This window comes from Vespula vulgaris, chromosome 7 (assembly GCF_905475345.1).
Source record: "Vespula vulgaris chromosome 7, iyVesVulg1.1, whole genome shotgun sequence".
NCBI classification, from domain to species: Eukaryota; Metazoa; Arthropoda; class Insecta; order Hymenoptera; family Vespidae; genus Vespula; species Vespula vulgaris.
The window spans coordinates 6067501-6084177 of record NC_066592.1 but is presented as its reverse complement, the minus strand read 5'-3'; the positions used below and the strand labels follow the sequence as shown (position 1 = coordinate 6084177).

Below are 16677 nucleotides of genomic sequence, written 5' to 3'. Positions count from 1 at the left end.
CCCAGTTACAACTTATCTTCTTTCATTGCTTCTTATTACTCACTCCTTTTCGAGATAACTCACAAGAGATTTCTTTCAGAAGCGAGGTCAAGAACGTGGTAAATAACGCGAAAGAAAAAGGAAGAAGATATATAAGATCATAGCTCTTTTTCTCGTGGAAGAATTTTCAATAAATCCTCCTTTTATTTTCCTCTTTTGCACCTTTCATGTCAGTCTACTATCCTAGTGAATTTTCGATGCATCTGGAATATCTCTGCTCGATCGAGCTCAACTTTCCTGCTCATGTGGTTTTTATCGACGTTATTGATATGAAGAAAATTTCGAAAAATTTATTGGAAGATCCAAAAATCATGCTACGATGTTTTATCTTTCTTCTCTCTTTCTCTCATTCTCTCGTTCCAGAGAAAACCTTTAAGAATTTTTCTTTTCACTAAGTCCGCGCTGAAACTTATGCAAATAACGATGACTAAGTATCAAAGAAGACTATGAAGTTTTCTATGCCTATTAAATTCGAGAATGACAAAACTAACTCCGTTAAAATATAGAAAATTATTCCCAAAAACCAATAAGGTTCCTCTTACATGGATATTATTATTCTATAAACCATCAGGATATTCGGATAAGTTCGAAAGAAGTTTTCCTGAATAACAGCCACGAAGTTTAGTTTTACGATTGTAATCGATCTTAATGTAGATACCATATGTTACCATCATCGCGAAGAAACTTCGATTACATTTGCCATCGATTTGGCTGATCGAATCGAATATTCGATGGAATTTATCATTTCTTTCTTCTTCTTCTTTTTCTTTTTCTTTTTCTTCTTCAAACAACACTGATATCCAAAAAATTAAAATGAAACTTCCATAAATACAGATATTGTGCGAAAGACGATGACGAAGATGAAGATGCAGAAGAAGAAGAAGAGAGAAAAAAGGAAAAAAAAAGGAAAAAAGAAGAAAGGAAAGAAAGAAAATCTCGATAGATTTCCCTTCGAAAAAGGAAATCCGTCTCGAGAGAAAAGTTATTCGTAATAATAGCTCGGAAAATCAAAGTATAATTTTCTCGAAATGTTAATAATCCAACGATTCTCATTTGCGTAGCATGAAAAGATGAAGCGAACGCTTATTCTGATTATTTCGTGGTCGTTTCGCGGCAAAGCCAAAGACTAATCGGTCGTTCTCTAAAATTAATTCGTGGTATGTCCCATTGGACATTTTATGCAATCATTGGTAATTGCAATGAGAACATGAAAATTCGCGGAAATTGTTGTTATAATCATTTTTTAAATTAAATTAATTCGCAAATAATCCGTTCGTTCGTTTGCTACATTTTATTTCTCATTGCTTTTTAAAATTTCACTGATAAACCTTTCGATTTTCGTTCATATCTTCTACACTTTTACGATGCAATGTTTTCCAATCGAACATATCTTTTCATGAACTCAACTCGATCACCAGAGTGAGGAAAAGAGAGAGAGAGAGAAAGAGAGAGAGAGAAATGAAGAGAAAGAAAACAGGAAAATGGCGGATGCGTATCTGTGCTTTTAAAAACTGTATTCTTCATCGATATCTAGCGAACAATATTGAACCACCTTTGTCTCTTATTATTTTATCGTAGCACCGATTTTCCACTACTATCTATTGTTTCCTTTTTCCGTCGTCGTCTGGTCCAAAAGTCTGTACAATATATTTTTCGGACATTTTTATGCACATACATTAGCCCGTTTACATACGACACTATTATATTTTCTCTTTCTTCTGGTATGTACATATATCGTTTTGCCTCTTCGTAAAATGTCAAGTTTTTTTCCCTGAAAATTTTGACCTCTTTTTACGTGAGTATGGATCTACTTTTTCTCTCTCTCTCTCTCTTTTTCTTTCTCACATTACGAGAACAAACACCAGAAATTCCTTAGCAAATTCTTGTACTCGTAAAAATACATAAACTCGAAAGAAGTATCCATTTTCTTAGCTCGTTTTAAAGTACCACCTTAAGGAACAAATAATTCAGGTGTAAATAGGAAACAAGAAGACTAGGCTCGAGGTAGTGTTTCTTTCGTAAGGGATATTTACGTAGATATATCATTCGAGCCAGAAGAAAAACAGACAGACAGACAGACAGACAGACAGACAGACGGAGAGAGAAAGAAAAAGAAAGAAAAATAAGATACAACAACTTCGAAACGTTGAACTCGAGACTAGGTAGCATGGTTTATTCAGCTTTATATATATTCTATAGCGAATAAGCTCCAAGTATAGCCATAGGCGAGGGAAATATACCTACGTTTGTGTGCGTGTGTGTGGGAGTGTATGTGGGCGTATCCAAACGTCCACCTGTTTATATAAGTATATATGTTTATGTGGGAAAAGAAGTAAAGAAAGACGAAGCTACAACCATGGATGGCTGCCTTGCGGCCCTTACTAGAAACTAGGAAGTGGAAGCTCTAGTCGGAGATGGGAGTGGCACAACAACAGACCGTGTCAGCCAGCCAGGGGTATTGCGATGGAACAGGCGAGCCACCGTTGCTGCAATGCTGCTACTGTTGATGTTGCAACGGCGAACGAAACATGCAAATTTCTTCCTGTTGGGTGAAAACAAAAAGAAAAAGAAAAGAATGAAAAGAAGAAAAAAGAAAAGAAGAAGAAGAAAAAAAAGAACGAAGAGTCAAATCAGGTCGATATTGAATTTCGAGAGTAATATCTACTACCTTCGTGATAACAAGGAAACGTTATCGTTATCGTAGACTACGAAAGATTTTTCTTCAAGGATACATTACTTTTTAACGTTCTATTATATTTGTATTAGGTTTTAATATATCCTTGTTTTCTCTATACGGATTCCCATGGAAATAAAATGAGAACGAGAGAGTACAGAGAGGGAAAAAGAAAAGATGTATTAGATATTCGTCATCGTTGTTAACGTTATCGACAAAATCGAATCTCGTAGAATAATCGAATCGATACGATAAAGGGAACTCCTTAAACTTTCGATATTCAGTTCCCTCGAAGAGAGTAGATAAATATATCTATATGTACAAAGATTTTGATGCGCTCGCGTGTGCCCGAGCGCGCACATACGAGGCACCTTTGACGATGCGTCTTGGAGGAAAAAGAATTTGCGAGAAAAGACGCCTTCGGTTGGAGAATATCAAAGAACTTCACGTTAAACTCAATTCCGCGCGCCTCGCTTCTTATTTCTGCGAGAAAAAGAAAGGTAAAAAGGGAAAAATAGAGGTAGATGTAAAAGGAGAAAAGTTCGAAACCAATTGATACCGTGAGGAAATATAAAACGTCCGACCTTTGAGAAAAGTTTCGATTCCAATGTCTTTCGCGAATAATGATAATAATAATATTATTGTTATAATATAATATGTAATACATAATAATAATGTTATTATTATATTATTATTATTATTGTTATTATTATTATGATAACAAAATGGTTATTATTATAGCCATATTAATTTCGGTCGTAATAATTTTAACAAAAATCATTATTCGTTAAAACCGTTCACTACCTATGCTTTTATAATGGTTTACACCAGCAAAGAAATCAGGGGTAATACTTGACCGATTTCGATGAACAAGATTTTATTTCAAAGACGAAGGTTCAAACATGGAGTCGGCTTTTTTTTAAATTTTGAAAAGACCTTTTCCTTTATGTACGAATTATTCTCGAAGAACAAAAAGAAGTGGCATTTTTCGATACGATTTTTTTTCTCTTTTTCTTTTTTTCGTTCTCTCCGTTTCAAAGAAAATAATGCTTCTTGAAAAATTCGTAAAAGCCGGTATATAAATATCTCGGAAAACCGAGGAGTATGGAGTTCAGTCTACTAACATTAATACTCTAACGCACTAAGCCGATTGTTAAATTGTGAGGTATAATCTACACAAACTTATATTATGTCTACACTTGTCACTGAGCTCACACACTTTGCTTCGTACAAAATTTAGCGAAGAGCTTTTAAATATAATACAAAATCAATTACGTCAAATCGAGGAAGATGTAATCGTGTCTATGATAATGGATCCGTGAGCGAACTTGTATTTAATAATGGCTAAGCCAGTAATTACGTCGAACCTTCGCATAAGCCTCGAAACAGAGTAAAGTCACGTATGCGGATCCTCGAATATTATTAATCGAAAGCAAGTCACCTTGCAAGTCTCAATTACAATCTCCAACTACAAGCTCCTCAAAACAACGTAGAACGATTAATTCCACTTACCATAAGACTTTTAATCCTTTGGGACTCTTCTCAACGATTAATTATATACGTATAATATACCTACATCCTACCTCTCCTCGATTTCGAACATACAACGTCGGCTAATTAGCATGAACGAGCTTTTACGATTCTAAGATATAGCGAAATAATAGACCACTTTTTTGATCCGAACTATATTCTAAACTTGATATACGTACTTACGTACTTGGGAAAACACACACACACACATATATAATACCTATTAATTGTTCTACTTGAAAATCGTATGAAATATTTTCTCCGAGAAATTCGAAAAAAAAATTAAACGAGTTTTAATCTTTCCTCTTACATACATACGTTCCAACCAAATACAATTTCCTCAAGCAAGATATAATTCGATCCTCGTATTAATCTATTTCGTCCTGACAACAAAAATCGGATTCGAGTTCGACGAATCAATTTTATTCGGCCAACTCAAACTCAATCTTCGACATCGAATCCGATAAAACGAGTGCACCGGCTATATAATTACTCGACGAATGCGTTTATTCTACAAATTTACTTTTTCTATTCAATTATGTCTCTCTCTCTCTCTCTCTCTCTTTTTTCTCTCGCCCTTTTTTCTAACGTAAGTGAGATAGAAAGTTATAAAAAAATTTTTATCGTATATCCATCGTACTTATTTATATAATTGTTCTTATTATTTACTATCGATATAAAATGTCACGTTAAAAATTCTTTATTTAGATTGATCGATCCGAACTAGAACGAAGCTATCAAAATCGAAATTATTCTTTTACTTTCCCGTACGTACTCCCATAAAATTAACGTTGACAATGAAATCCATAAAACAAGCATTTAAATCTCGAATATAAGTTACGATACGTTCGATAATCGCATTACGTGTTCTCGCGAGACTTTAAAAACTCATATCGATGCAACATCGAAGTAACTAACAATAAGGTCTTGCATATATATCATGGATATTATCGTTTGTACAGGAAAGAGGCACGAGTTGCATGTTATTGTCGGGTCAACCGAATTCATATATTCTGACGTAAGTCAAATTTCATTTGCTTTTAAATGGAGACGTTAGAATTGTAAACTGATCGATATGTAAAAAAAAAAAAAGAAAGAAATTATGGTGGATAAAATAATAGTTTAAAACTTATTTACGTGAAAAAATCATCCAATCGATCAGATAAAAAATTGTTCGTCCTTTTTCGCAAATTTTTCGACTTTTCTAACAAACGTTCTGTGTCGTATACTACGTAAGAAAATTAAAAAAAAAAAAAGAAAAGAAAGAAATAAAAATAACGTAGTACGTTGAACGCGTATGGAATCGAGGCAAACGGTATATCGGTTTTCAAACGTCACTTGCTCGATCAATTAATATTCGACACTTAATTGCACCCTGTCGTCGCCTAGACGTTTGATATTGTTCGTGCACGCAGCAACTCGGTCTGACACATCGAAAGTGTAGAACATTGAGCACCAGCTAGACTAGCTTTGTTGCATACGTGAAAGAGAAACTTTATTAGCTTCATGTATAAAGGAAACGTGGTACGGTGTGAAGGTGGCAAATTATCCTATGCCTGATAGAAATTCCTTTTGAATATGCATATTACGCAAATAACCTTCGTCATTTTTATTAAGAATTAACTCTTCTCTCGCCTTAATTTTCATATTCGTGCCGAAAAAAAAAAACACAGATAAATATCTTGACCTTTGAAATAAAAGAATTTATATTATTTTATTTGAAGATATAAAAAAAAATATACCATACGAATACAATTTCGAATCGAGCAGAACTATGCGATACAAATTTACATATTCGTCGCCATTCGTTTCATACTAAAAAAGTGTTGTATCTACTTCGCGAAATATAAAAGACGTCTAATGGCGTATGCTTCAAAGCTCGCGAGAGATCATAGAACGAGAAACATTTCTTAAGGATAACGATGATACTTGTTTATGCAACTAACAAGTACGCATTTGCATTCTAGATGCAACGACGAACGATACCGAAGAAAGAACGATATAAAATCTTTGAAGAATGACCTTCGAAAATATTTTCAACTTTAATCCTCGAATAATCTATAAGCGTTTATCTCGTAAATTGAATACACTTTATATTACCTATGCAAATATAGATCTCTCGAGTTATCGAGAAATACATGAAATAACTATCGATCAAATTTGATCCATATATAAATTAAAAAGTAAAATAAGTTTTTCCGTTGATAACAACGGGATTAGAAATGTTTCATTACATTTTTCAAACTAGTTTGATTTCTCAACTTAATCTCAGCGCTCTCTTTTAAGGGAGAGAGAGAAAGAGAGAAACCAGAGTATTCAATTTACAAGAGCCAGTTCGGATTACGGTTTGCAACACATTTATAAACTCATTCCGTCACCTTCTACAATGTAATCGAGGGAAATTAATGGCGGCCAAGCTATGTCCTTGGTAGTAAGTACTTACTTGATTCTATGTAGAGTTCGAAAGATACGACGTCCTTGAGAGAGCTTAAACTAACGAAAGAGCAGCGGCTTCTAACGGGAACTTATTTCAAATTAAAAGTTTCTCGGTTTTCTAATTACATTCTCTTTTAAAGGATTTATATTATCGCGTGCAAGATGAATCTGTAATCGAAAGGTAGAATTATATGTACGGTCTTAATATTTCCAATCGAATAGGATTAAAACTCAATCGACGAATAATAATCGAATTTACGATCGTCAATAATAAACGCTTCTAACGATCTTAACGATTTAATTATTTTCTATGATCAAAGGACAATTTTTTTAACGTATCTACCCATTATATTAAATATATTATTTTAGAGAGAACTAGAGAGAAAAAGCTTATACTTACGCAATAAGATGTAACAATTTTGCGTAATACCATATTTACAAATACTGATATTTTTAAAAATAAAACGTGTAGTGAATATTCAAAGAAAGGTCATCCGAACTATCGAACGTTTTTTTGACGACACATACACATAAACACATTCGACCTAGTTAACGAGAATCATGTTTGACCTATACAACAAGAATGTTAAACTCTATATAAGGTAATAACTTAGGTTAACGTATGTTATTATTATATCATTAATTAACAATCTGATTGACAAAAATTAGAAACAACTTCCAAACGATTTAATGTCGGACGAGTTCTTATATGAATTTGCATTTGTCTCTCTCTCTCTCTCTCTCTCTTTCTTTCTTTCTCTTTCTTCAAAGGTTCTTATTCATTAACACGCTTAATTTTATCACGTATCTGGTAGCGAACTGAAATATGCAATATAAATAGCACCTCAAGGTTGTCACGATTCAATTCTCGCACGATGATAAAGTCTTTGTTTCAATCTACTCGGAATGCATAAATGAATTTTATTTTCAGGGGTTTCGTCGAAACGCGTAACTAAAAGGCAAGATGAAAATCAACGCTTCTAAAAAGTAGAACGATATATATATATATGAGATCAAAGTCGACAAATATACATGGAGTATTCAAACTCCAAACGTAATTCAGAGTGATTTACATCTTACACAACTTTCAGACAATAGATTAGTTTTCGCTCGATTTTGAACAACTCTATCCCACCCTCACCCACCCCCAACCAACCCTTTCTTTTTGTTCTTTTCAAATTTAATTCCCATAAGGGACTTCTCTCTAACACGAATGATGAAAACTCTCTCCCTTTCTCTCTCTCTCTCTCTCTCTCTCTCTCTCTCTCTCTCTCTCTCTCTCTCTCTCTCTCAATTTTCTCCATCCATCGGGAATAAAGAAGTCCTCAATTATCTGTACGTTTAATAGAGCGAAAAATTGGCTTTCCTTTTTCTACAATCCTAACAAACCATTTACACGGATTTCTTTTTACAAAGAAACGTTCTTCAATTTATAATTTAAACTAATCGAAACGACGATTTATCTAAATCGAATCGTCGCAATCATGTAGGAAATATTCAAATAGTCTTCGTTGTATTATATACACAGGAAACGAACGCAACGGTAGTACTTTATATTCCAAGCTAGAAATAGAAAAAGGTCGAGCGAATAAAGAAAATAGACTCGATAATAGAATCTCTCTTTCTCTCTCTTTCTCTTTTTCTCTTTCTAGCAGTCTATCCGTCGATTTAATCGAAACCTTTCGACGTAGGTGCAAAAATATTCTCCAAGTTCGATCAAGAATTCAACGATCGAGCGTGTAGGCGACGTAAATCAATTTACATATTCAATAACGATTAGAGGATGCAGATTCGTAAGCGTTAATCGTTCAATATGAAAAGTAAATCGAGTTTGACGAGGTGTCTTGACCGCACGTAGGCTCAGAGTCAAATATTTACGTAGCATTATCGCCGTGCTCGAAGCTACCCCGTAGCTTTCCCTGAAAATATTATGATACCTTCCGGATCGGATGCTTTCTATTGTACGTGAACGAACATAGTCTATAAACGCAATCACGATTGGATCGTAAATCTTACAAGCGAGTAAAGGTGAATTACGAGCTAGTGTCTATCCTATAACTATTAATCGTGATAAATTAACTGTCTACGAGCCGTTGTCATTTCGATCGTGTTTCATCGTAAAACTATAATTTATCGTAAAATTTGAAATTTCGTACGTTCTAGAAATGGGTATTAAAATGCAATTCGGAGACGCTTTCGGCGAATCACATTGTATAAATTAATCGTTGCGTTTGATAGAGAGAAGGATCGAATTAAAAAAAAAAAAGAAAAAAGAAAGAAAAGCAAGGGAAAGAAATAAAGAACCAAAGAAACTAAAAGAAAAAAAAAACGATTAAAACGACTGATTGAATCTAACAAGAAAAAAAAATAGAAGGAAAACAGAAACAAAGAAACAAAGAGAAAACCCAAAGGAAAAAAAGAAAAAAAAATAGATAACAAGAAAAAAACGCAAAAGGATTAAGGGATAAAAAGTATACGAGAAATAACCATAAGAAAAGATACACAAAAATTCACTTACTTACCCTGCGCATAACACGAAGAGAGAACGATGAGGTCTTCATTTTGGTGGTAATCCTGGCAAAGCTCTAAAGGTGTTGGCTGGACGAAGCGTCGTTCCCTTCTCTCCCTCACGTCGAAGATTTCCAGGATGATCTGACCTCGCGCCCGTATCAGAAACTTTTCTCCGCGAGAAGAGAAACGGATTCGACGATTATGATATGATATTATATCAGAGACAGAAGAAACGACGGGGCTCGTCAACAGAAAAGAACTACTACAGGTGGTCGTTGCGTCCTCTTCTGTCCTCTTCTATCCTCTTCTTATTCCCGCCTTCTATCTCTTTTTCCTTCCTTCCTTCCTCTTTCTTTTCTTTCCTTTTCCCTATCGTACGCGAAACGCGACTGGACTATATCACTCTCTCTTCTTCCTTCTACAATTTCTTTCTCTTATCTCTACCGTTATCTCTATCTCCTCTTTTCGAAAATTTTTCCCTTTCGGAAACGAAACTTCGAGATTTTTACGTTAACGATCTGGAACGAAGGAAACCTCGAGACTATACTCGAGTTCGATGCTTTCTTCTAAATGAAAAAAGGATAACACGTAAGGGGAAAGAGAGAGAGAGAGAGAATAGAGAGAGAGAGAGAGAGAGAGAGGAGAATAAAGGAAGGGAGAGAAAAAGTTGAATGAGAGCGTTGAACCGTAAGGAAGAACCAGAAGTAGAGAGTGAGAGAGTGAGAGAGAGAGACAGAGAGAGACGGAGAAAAAGACAGCGAGCGAAAGACAGAGGCAGATATAGAGATAAACAGATAGAGAGAGATAGAGAGACAAACAGAGAGACGAAAGAAATGACTTGTTATTTTCTTGACACGCTCAAGGTGAGCAAATCTAGGACGTTTCGCAGGAAAGGACGTATGTAGACGCGGCTGACGAGCGTCTGACCGGCTCTTCGTTCTGTGGCCTGGCCGTACGTGCGTCGAGGTGGTGGCGCGCCGGACCTCTTCGTCGAACCCACCCCCGAGCTAGGTGCGCGCGCGCACGACCCTTTACGCTCTATCTCTATCCTTCTCTCTCTCTCTCTCTCTCTCTCTTTCTCTCTCTCTATATATATCTATATATATCTTGCTCTTTCTCTCTCTCTCTCTTTCTCTCTCTGTTTCTCTCTCTCTCTCTCTCTCTCTCTCACTCTATCTCTCTACCTCTCTATCTCTGTCTCTTCTTCTTCTTCTATCCTAGCCAGGGCCGCGCCTACTTTCGGGACGATCGAGGGAGCCAAGGTCGACCGTCCAAGGCCGAGGAAACACGCTTAAATTCCGAAGAAAACGCTCGCATTTTTTCCATTTCCTTCTTCTTTTACGGACGTTCCGTTCTTCTTTCTTTTTCGAAAGAAAAAAATATAGATGTGTGTGTGTGTGTGTGTGTGGGTAAAGAATAGAAATAGGAAGAAGATGAAAGAAAAAAGTAAAAAGGATGAAATCGAACGAAATCACGTCTATGTGATTTTTTTCGTCTCTTTTTTCTTGTTTCGTTTTCCCTTTCCTATACTCCCGATCGGATGACGGATCAATAAAAGTTTTAGTTTGCTTTCGTTATTTACTCTCTTTCTTTCCTATTTTCCGTTTTTCGTTTTAAAAAAAGACAGAAAATTATTTGATTTGTCGAGCACAGGATCTTCGATTGACACGGTTTTTGCACAATGCTCGTCACATTTTTCCTGTTTCTCAAGTAAAGTGTATCGTAAATGATAAGAGCGATGAGAGCGAGAAAACGTGGACTCGGAAAGATTATAAATATTGACGCAACAGCTTGAGCTCAACAGTCTGTCTACCTAGATAATGCGAAGTATCGTTGATGCGCAGAGTTTTCCACAACTCCCCTCTTAGATTATCGATCATAGTCTTGATTCTGTCTTGTGAAAAAGAAAAAGAAAAAAAAGGAAAATAAAACATGCGTTCCAAGAATAAACAAATAAATCTTCGTCGTATAAAAACGTAAAGGACGATTTTTGTAGGATATACGATAACACTTAATGTAAATAACGTGAAACCAACGAAATTTAATTGTTCCTTCGTTCCAATGTAATCACGTTTAAACACAGTATAAATGAAATTTCCTTTGAACAACAAACGGACAAATAAGGAGCTTTCGAATTCGCAAGAGTCGAGCAGGCGGTTAATTAGTTGAACGCAGTGAATTTTATTACGAGTTCAACCTGGTAGATGTATATTACTTTGAAAACTAACTAACCAAGGTAAACTAGAGAAATACATATATATAACTATATATTTATACATATATATATATATATATCCATACATAAATGCCTATAATATACATAAACCGTGGCTTGCGCATGTATTATCCTTTGAAGATGCTAAAATATTTAAATGAGAATCTTTAATGTCGTGGAAACTTTTTATACGAATTTAAATTTCTACCAGTTGACATGGTACACTATTGTCCCGTTACTCCTGTTAAAAGATAAGGAAAAATTCGAAGGATTCGTCCTTCGTTAATTTCGCTCGGTGACTTGGAACTTGATTCGAGAGAAAGGGTCGGGGTCACGTGGCGAGCAACACGTGCGGTTCAATTTCCAGAATGATGGAACAACGTGACATGACTGAACCCTATACGATAGTTCGTAGGAACGACATTGTATCAAATTATATTAGCCTGTATCCAACTTATATTCAACTTATATATGTTAATCTAATTTATATCTAAGCTTATATCTAAACCGTAACAGACTTTATTATATAAAGCGTGTGTGTTACAACCTGTAAAGTAAAACGTATTAAACAACGAGAAACGTGTTTAAATTATTAAACGATAATACGTAATACAAATATTTCTATTAAACGATATTATTTCTATTATTTACGATCTATTTTTCCATTTGTGAAATCTCAACGTCGAAGGTCATACCATTGTTATCGCGATACGACGAAGCGTGAGAACCTTGTCATAAACAGAAATCGAAGGACGACAGGACGAGTGCATGCATGGTGTCCATAACAACTCGACTCCATGTTGTATCGGAAGAGTGAGAGAATATATCTATATATACCTATATATACATATATGTAAATACGTGTCTATAGAACGTTCTCCGATTCTGCGTTCACGAAAGCAATTATCAGCGTATTTCGTTATCAAATAATTCGTATTGATCGTGAGAGATTTGTAATCGAACTTACTGCGTATAAGTACGTCCTTCCTCGATGATGTTACAAAAGAGACTGAAGATCACGAGCGTCCTTCTACCTATGTACGTACGTAAACAATCGTGTAGAGGTCGATAGATTAAATAAGTTTACTTATATACGTACATATATATGTACGTAGATACTTCGTATCATTTATTTTGTATTCTGTCTTTAACCTTTAAACTCGATCTAACGAAATTGTATACATAATTTATCAAGCAAGTAAGAAAAGAAAAAAGGGAAGAAAGTGCTATCTAAAATGTTAAATTGATCGCTTGAATATATTAATGATATACTTTCGTAATAATCTTATATAGGAAGAAGTTAGAAAAAAGGAAGATTATACTTACCGATGGGCTCCATGATCCAATGGGATCATTTCAATGATTTATTATTCCTTTTACTGGCGCTGAACGATTCTCCTTACTTTATACTATAGAAATAAAACGTTATTACGAGAACATAAGAAGAAATAGAAACAAAATAATAAGTATCGATCTCACGATCTTTGTATAATTGTCGCCCTTCCGAAACACTCGGATATTTTCGTAATGTTTCGGTGTAAATAGTTCGTTCTCGGAAGCCGTCGACTCATCTCATTGTTCGTTTAATCTTCTGTAAAGCTTCATATGCGATATACATACGGGTGTACGTGCGTAATATAGGTATGTATCTCCGAAACAGCACGTAATTTATACTAAAATTGAAAAAGATTTCAAATTAGATAAATATATTATAGATATTATAATATATTAAATATATTAAATATTACATTTTCAAAACGAATCAATGAAATATATGTCGATCTAATCTAATCGAACGTAATTTAATAAAAAGCTTTCCATTTATTTTTGTTCATGATTTCTTTAACAATAATATATATATATATATATATATATATATATATATATATATATATAAAGAAATTATTTATTTTTCTCCAATATCGTATTATATATAAGAGAAGAAAGAACTGACACAACGATATCACCCTAATATTAGATAGATTGAAATAAATGTTCGTTTTTCGAAGACGTTACAGGTTCCATCGATTCCACGTACATATAACTCGAGTTTCGAAGAAAGCGTAGCATGTAAGTAATAAATATCTCGTGGGACGTTGCCTTTCGAAATTGAAAAGTTTGAAGAAAAAAGAATTTTTATATAACTAAGTCGATAGTTCCTAATGTGGAAAAAAGCTTTCGTCGATACCTTGCTATTTGAGGATATCGTTTTTCGTTGCTTTAGCTTAGAAAAATGGGGGAGAAAAAATAATACAAAAAGAAAAAAAAAACAAAATGGTGGGATCCCTTGAGAAATATTAAAAATTTATAGGTCAAACGTTTCTTTGTCATCTTGGTATTCACTCGGAGAAAAAGATAGCTCGCTTTCATCTATTATATAAATCCATATATATATATATATATATATATATATATATATATATCTTAAGTATATATTCTGTTTATTTACATCGTGCATAGAAAAAGATATCTCGCTGTTGTCCAGTATTCAACAAAATTCGTGAGAGATCTTAGAATCTGAAAACGATTATTTCAATAGAAAGGATCGAACTACTACTATGAAGAATTCATCTTATTCTTTCGAAAAAGAATATCCATTTCTTCAAGTACATAAAAAAAGAAATATATATATATATATGCACATGGATACATATATACCGTAGAAGAGATACGTTTCATTGAATTTTGGCGACTTGCCAGTTCTCAAAGTTTTTCTTTTCGTCTCTCGTGAGCGATAGCAACAAGCCTTTTATTGCTGAAACTGAAGTGCAATAAATAAGAGTGAGTCTGCATAAGAAAGTGAAAGATTAGTTTCCTTTTAAAATACGAATACAAACGAAAGAGACGTTCGATCGGGTTTTTAAGGTTTAGATCGGGTTTAAGATACCGCTTGCTATCGTTAAAGATTTATTTCATAATATTACACCAACAACTATTATTGAATTTTTATATAATAATAATAATAATAATAATAATAATAATAATAATAATAATTAATAATAATAATTAATAATAATAATTAATAATAATAATTAATAATTCCTTATCCTGTTAAAAATGCGAATAAACACTTAATTCATAATATTTAGTTATACATATATATATATATATGTGTGTATGCATATATATATATATACATATTTATTCATTCATTTATTTATCTTAATATCGTATAATTAGTACAGTAATAACCTAAAAATGTGATTTGCGTTAGAAAATATGTCGACCTTGTTCATATTACACACGCGCACACACATTCACGTGAATCACGCTCTTTACACGCACACGAACACTCGATCATACACGTATACGCGCGTATGTATTCAGATTCACTGAAATATATCATCTTTTCACCTCTCTCTTATATTTCTATGTATTTTTATATAATATATGTACTTGCGTTTGCTCTTTAACGTCTCCCTTCGTCCTAACGTTTCGCTTTATCGCGCTTTCTTTATCTCTATCCTCTATCTTTTTCTTACTCTTTCACTATCTCTTTCACTATCCCTTTCTCTCTCTTTTTCTATCTCTATCTCTCTGTCTTTATCTCTCTATCTCTGTTACATCATCATTTACTCGTGGAATGCTCGATCTCGGCAGAAATTCGTTGACCAAGTGCGTTAACGTCACCCTAATTTATATCGAATAAATGTACAAGGGTGCATACGTAAGGGACAAAGAGAGCCCTTTAACGGAGAATAGAAAGACTACTCTCCTCGTTCGTACGATATCTTTTTCTTAACTCCCTTCTCTCCATCTCCCATTCTCCCTTTACCTCTTAAAAAACGACAGAAGGTACACGTTCGCTTGCGAAAGCTAAAAATGAGTCTAGACGATACTTATTCCATCGACATTTAATTTATCGTCGGGATTAAGTCGTCCTGACTTAATCGAATTGAAGAATATGTTATTTTTCCTATACTGCACGCAAAAAACGTTCGCGATTATAACGTTCACGAATCGTTTGTGTCTTCACAAGTCAATAAACTGTTTGCAAATTTATTAGTTTAATATTTATGATACACGTGATGATATAACGGTGATAACGGAACAATATATATATATATATATTTATGTATATATATCTATATCTGTATTCTGTAAAATATAATAATACGGCGACGGTTGTGCATTCACGGATCACGTGCTGCAGTTCTTTCGATGTCACGTACGAATTCAATGTACGTTTCTCGAATTGCGATCTCGATAATTCAAACGTTCCGTGCTCGAAAGGAGAGACAAATCGCGAAGAGAGTACCGCGTTTCACGCTCGAAAGGAACCGATGCGCGTGATCGTTCTGCATTATATGTATAATACCCAGACAATGCATCGACAAAATAGAAGACACGTAAGTACAACTATTGTAGCTTAGATGACAATACGTTTTTTTTTTCTTTTTTTTCTCTTTTTTTTTTTCTTTTTCTTATCCCTTTTTTTTTTCTTTTTCTTTTCCTTTCTTGTTGATCGATCTTTCTTCCTCTCTCTCTCTCTCTTGCTTTCCTTCTTTCGTTCATTTTTGTTTTTTTCTTTTTCTTCCATTTATTTCTTTTTTTTCTTTTTTTTTTTATTGCCGAGCCTCAAAAACGGTGCACTCTGAAAAGGTAGAGACGAAAGAGCTCTGTTTTATTTGTTACTTTTTATTACTACTATTATTTCTGTTTTTTTCTTCCTTTTTTTTCTTTTCTGAGCGAAGAAACGCTTTCTCTTTCTTTCTTTCTTTTTTTCTTTCTTTCTTTCTCTCGTTTATTAAGTTTTTCCTTTGTTATTTTATTTTCTGTTTCTTTTTAATTATTATTATTATTATTATTATTATTATTATTATTATTATTATTATTATTATTATTATTAATATTAATATTATTAATATTATTATTATTACAATTATTATTATTATTATTATTATTATTATTATTATAATTATTTTTTTTTGTTTCCTTTTATATTGTATTCATTCTTTTCCCGTTTTAATTTTTTTCTCTCTTTAAGTCGCACACCTTGTGATCTAAACACAGCATTCACGGAAGTTTTGGCAGTGTTCTTTTGGCTCGTTCTAACGATCGAAAGCTTTCCCATCGTTACCGAGATGTATCGACCGTGCAGCAGTCCTCAAATTCTTTCTAACTCCTTCATATCGATTCGATTCGATTCGATTCGATTCGGTTTCTTGATCGATTCAATGAAATCATTACGCTGCCATTGTATTAAAATTAATTAACGATAGCTTTTCTTTATCAAATAAATCTAAATACGGGTATATTGCACAAAAAAGAA

General features: G+C 33.8%; 1 protein-coding gene across 4 annotated transcripts in view; it reads right to left on the bottom strand.

Moving 5' to 3' along the window:
- LOC127065041 (neo-calmodulin-like) overlaps positions 1–10230 on the bottom strand; it is a 99160-nt gene extending 88930 nt beyond the window's left edge. Inside the window, exon 1 of one of the 4 annotated variants that reach the window (XM_050996872.1) lies at positions 9202–10230. In XM_050996872.1, the coding sequence (XP_050852829.1) occupies positions 9202–9240 (39 nt within the window). In that variant the 5' untranslated portion in view covers positions 9241–10230. The remainder of the gene's footprint in view (positions 1–9201) is intronic. The other 3 variants (XM_050996874.1, XM_050996875.1, XM_050996876.1) reach the window with 3 other exon arrangements.
- Between the last annotated feature and the right edge of the window lie 6447 nt (positions 10231–16677).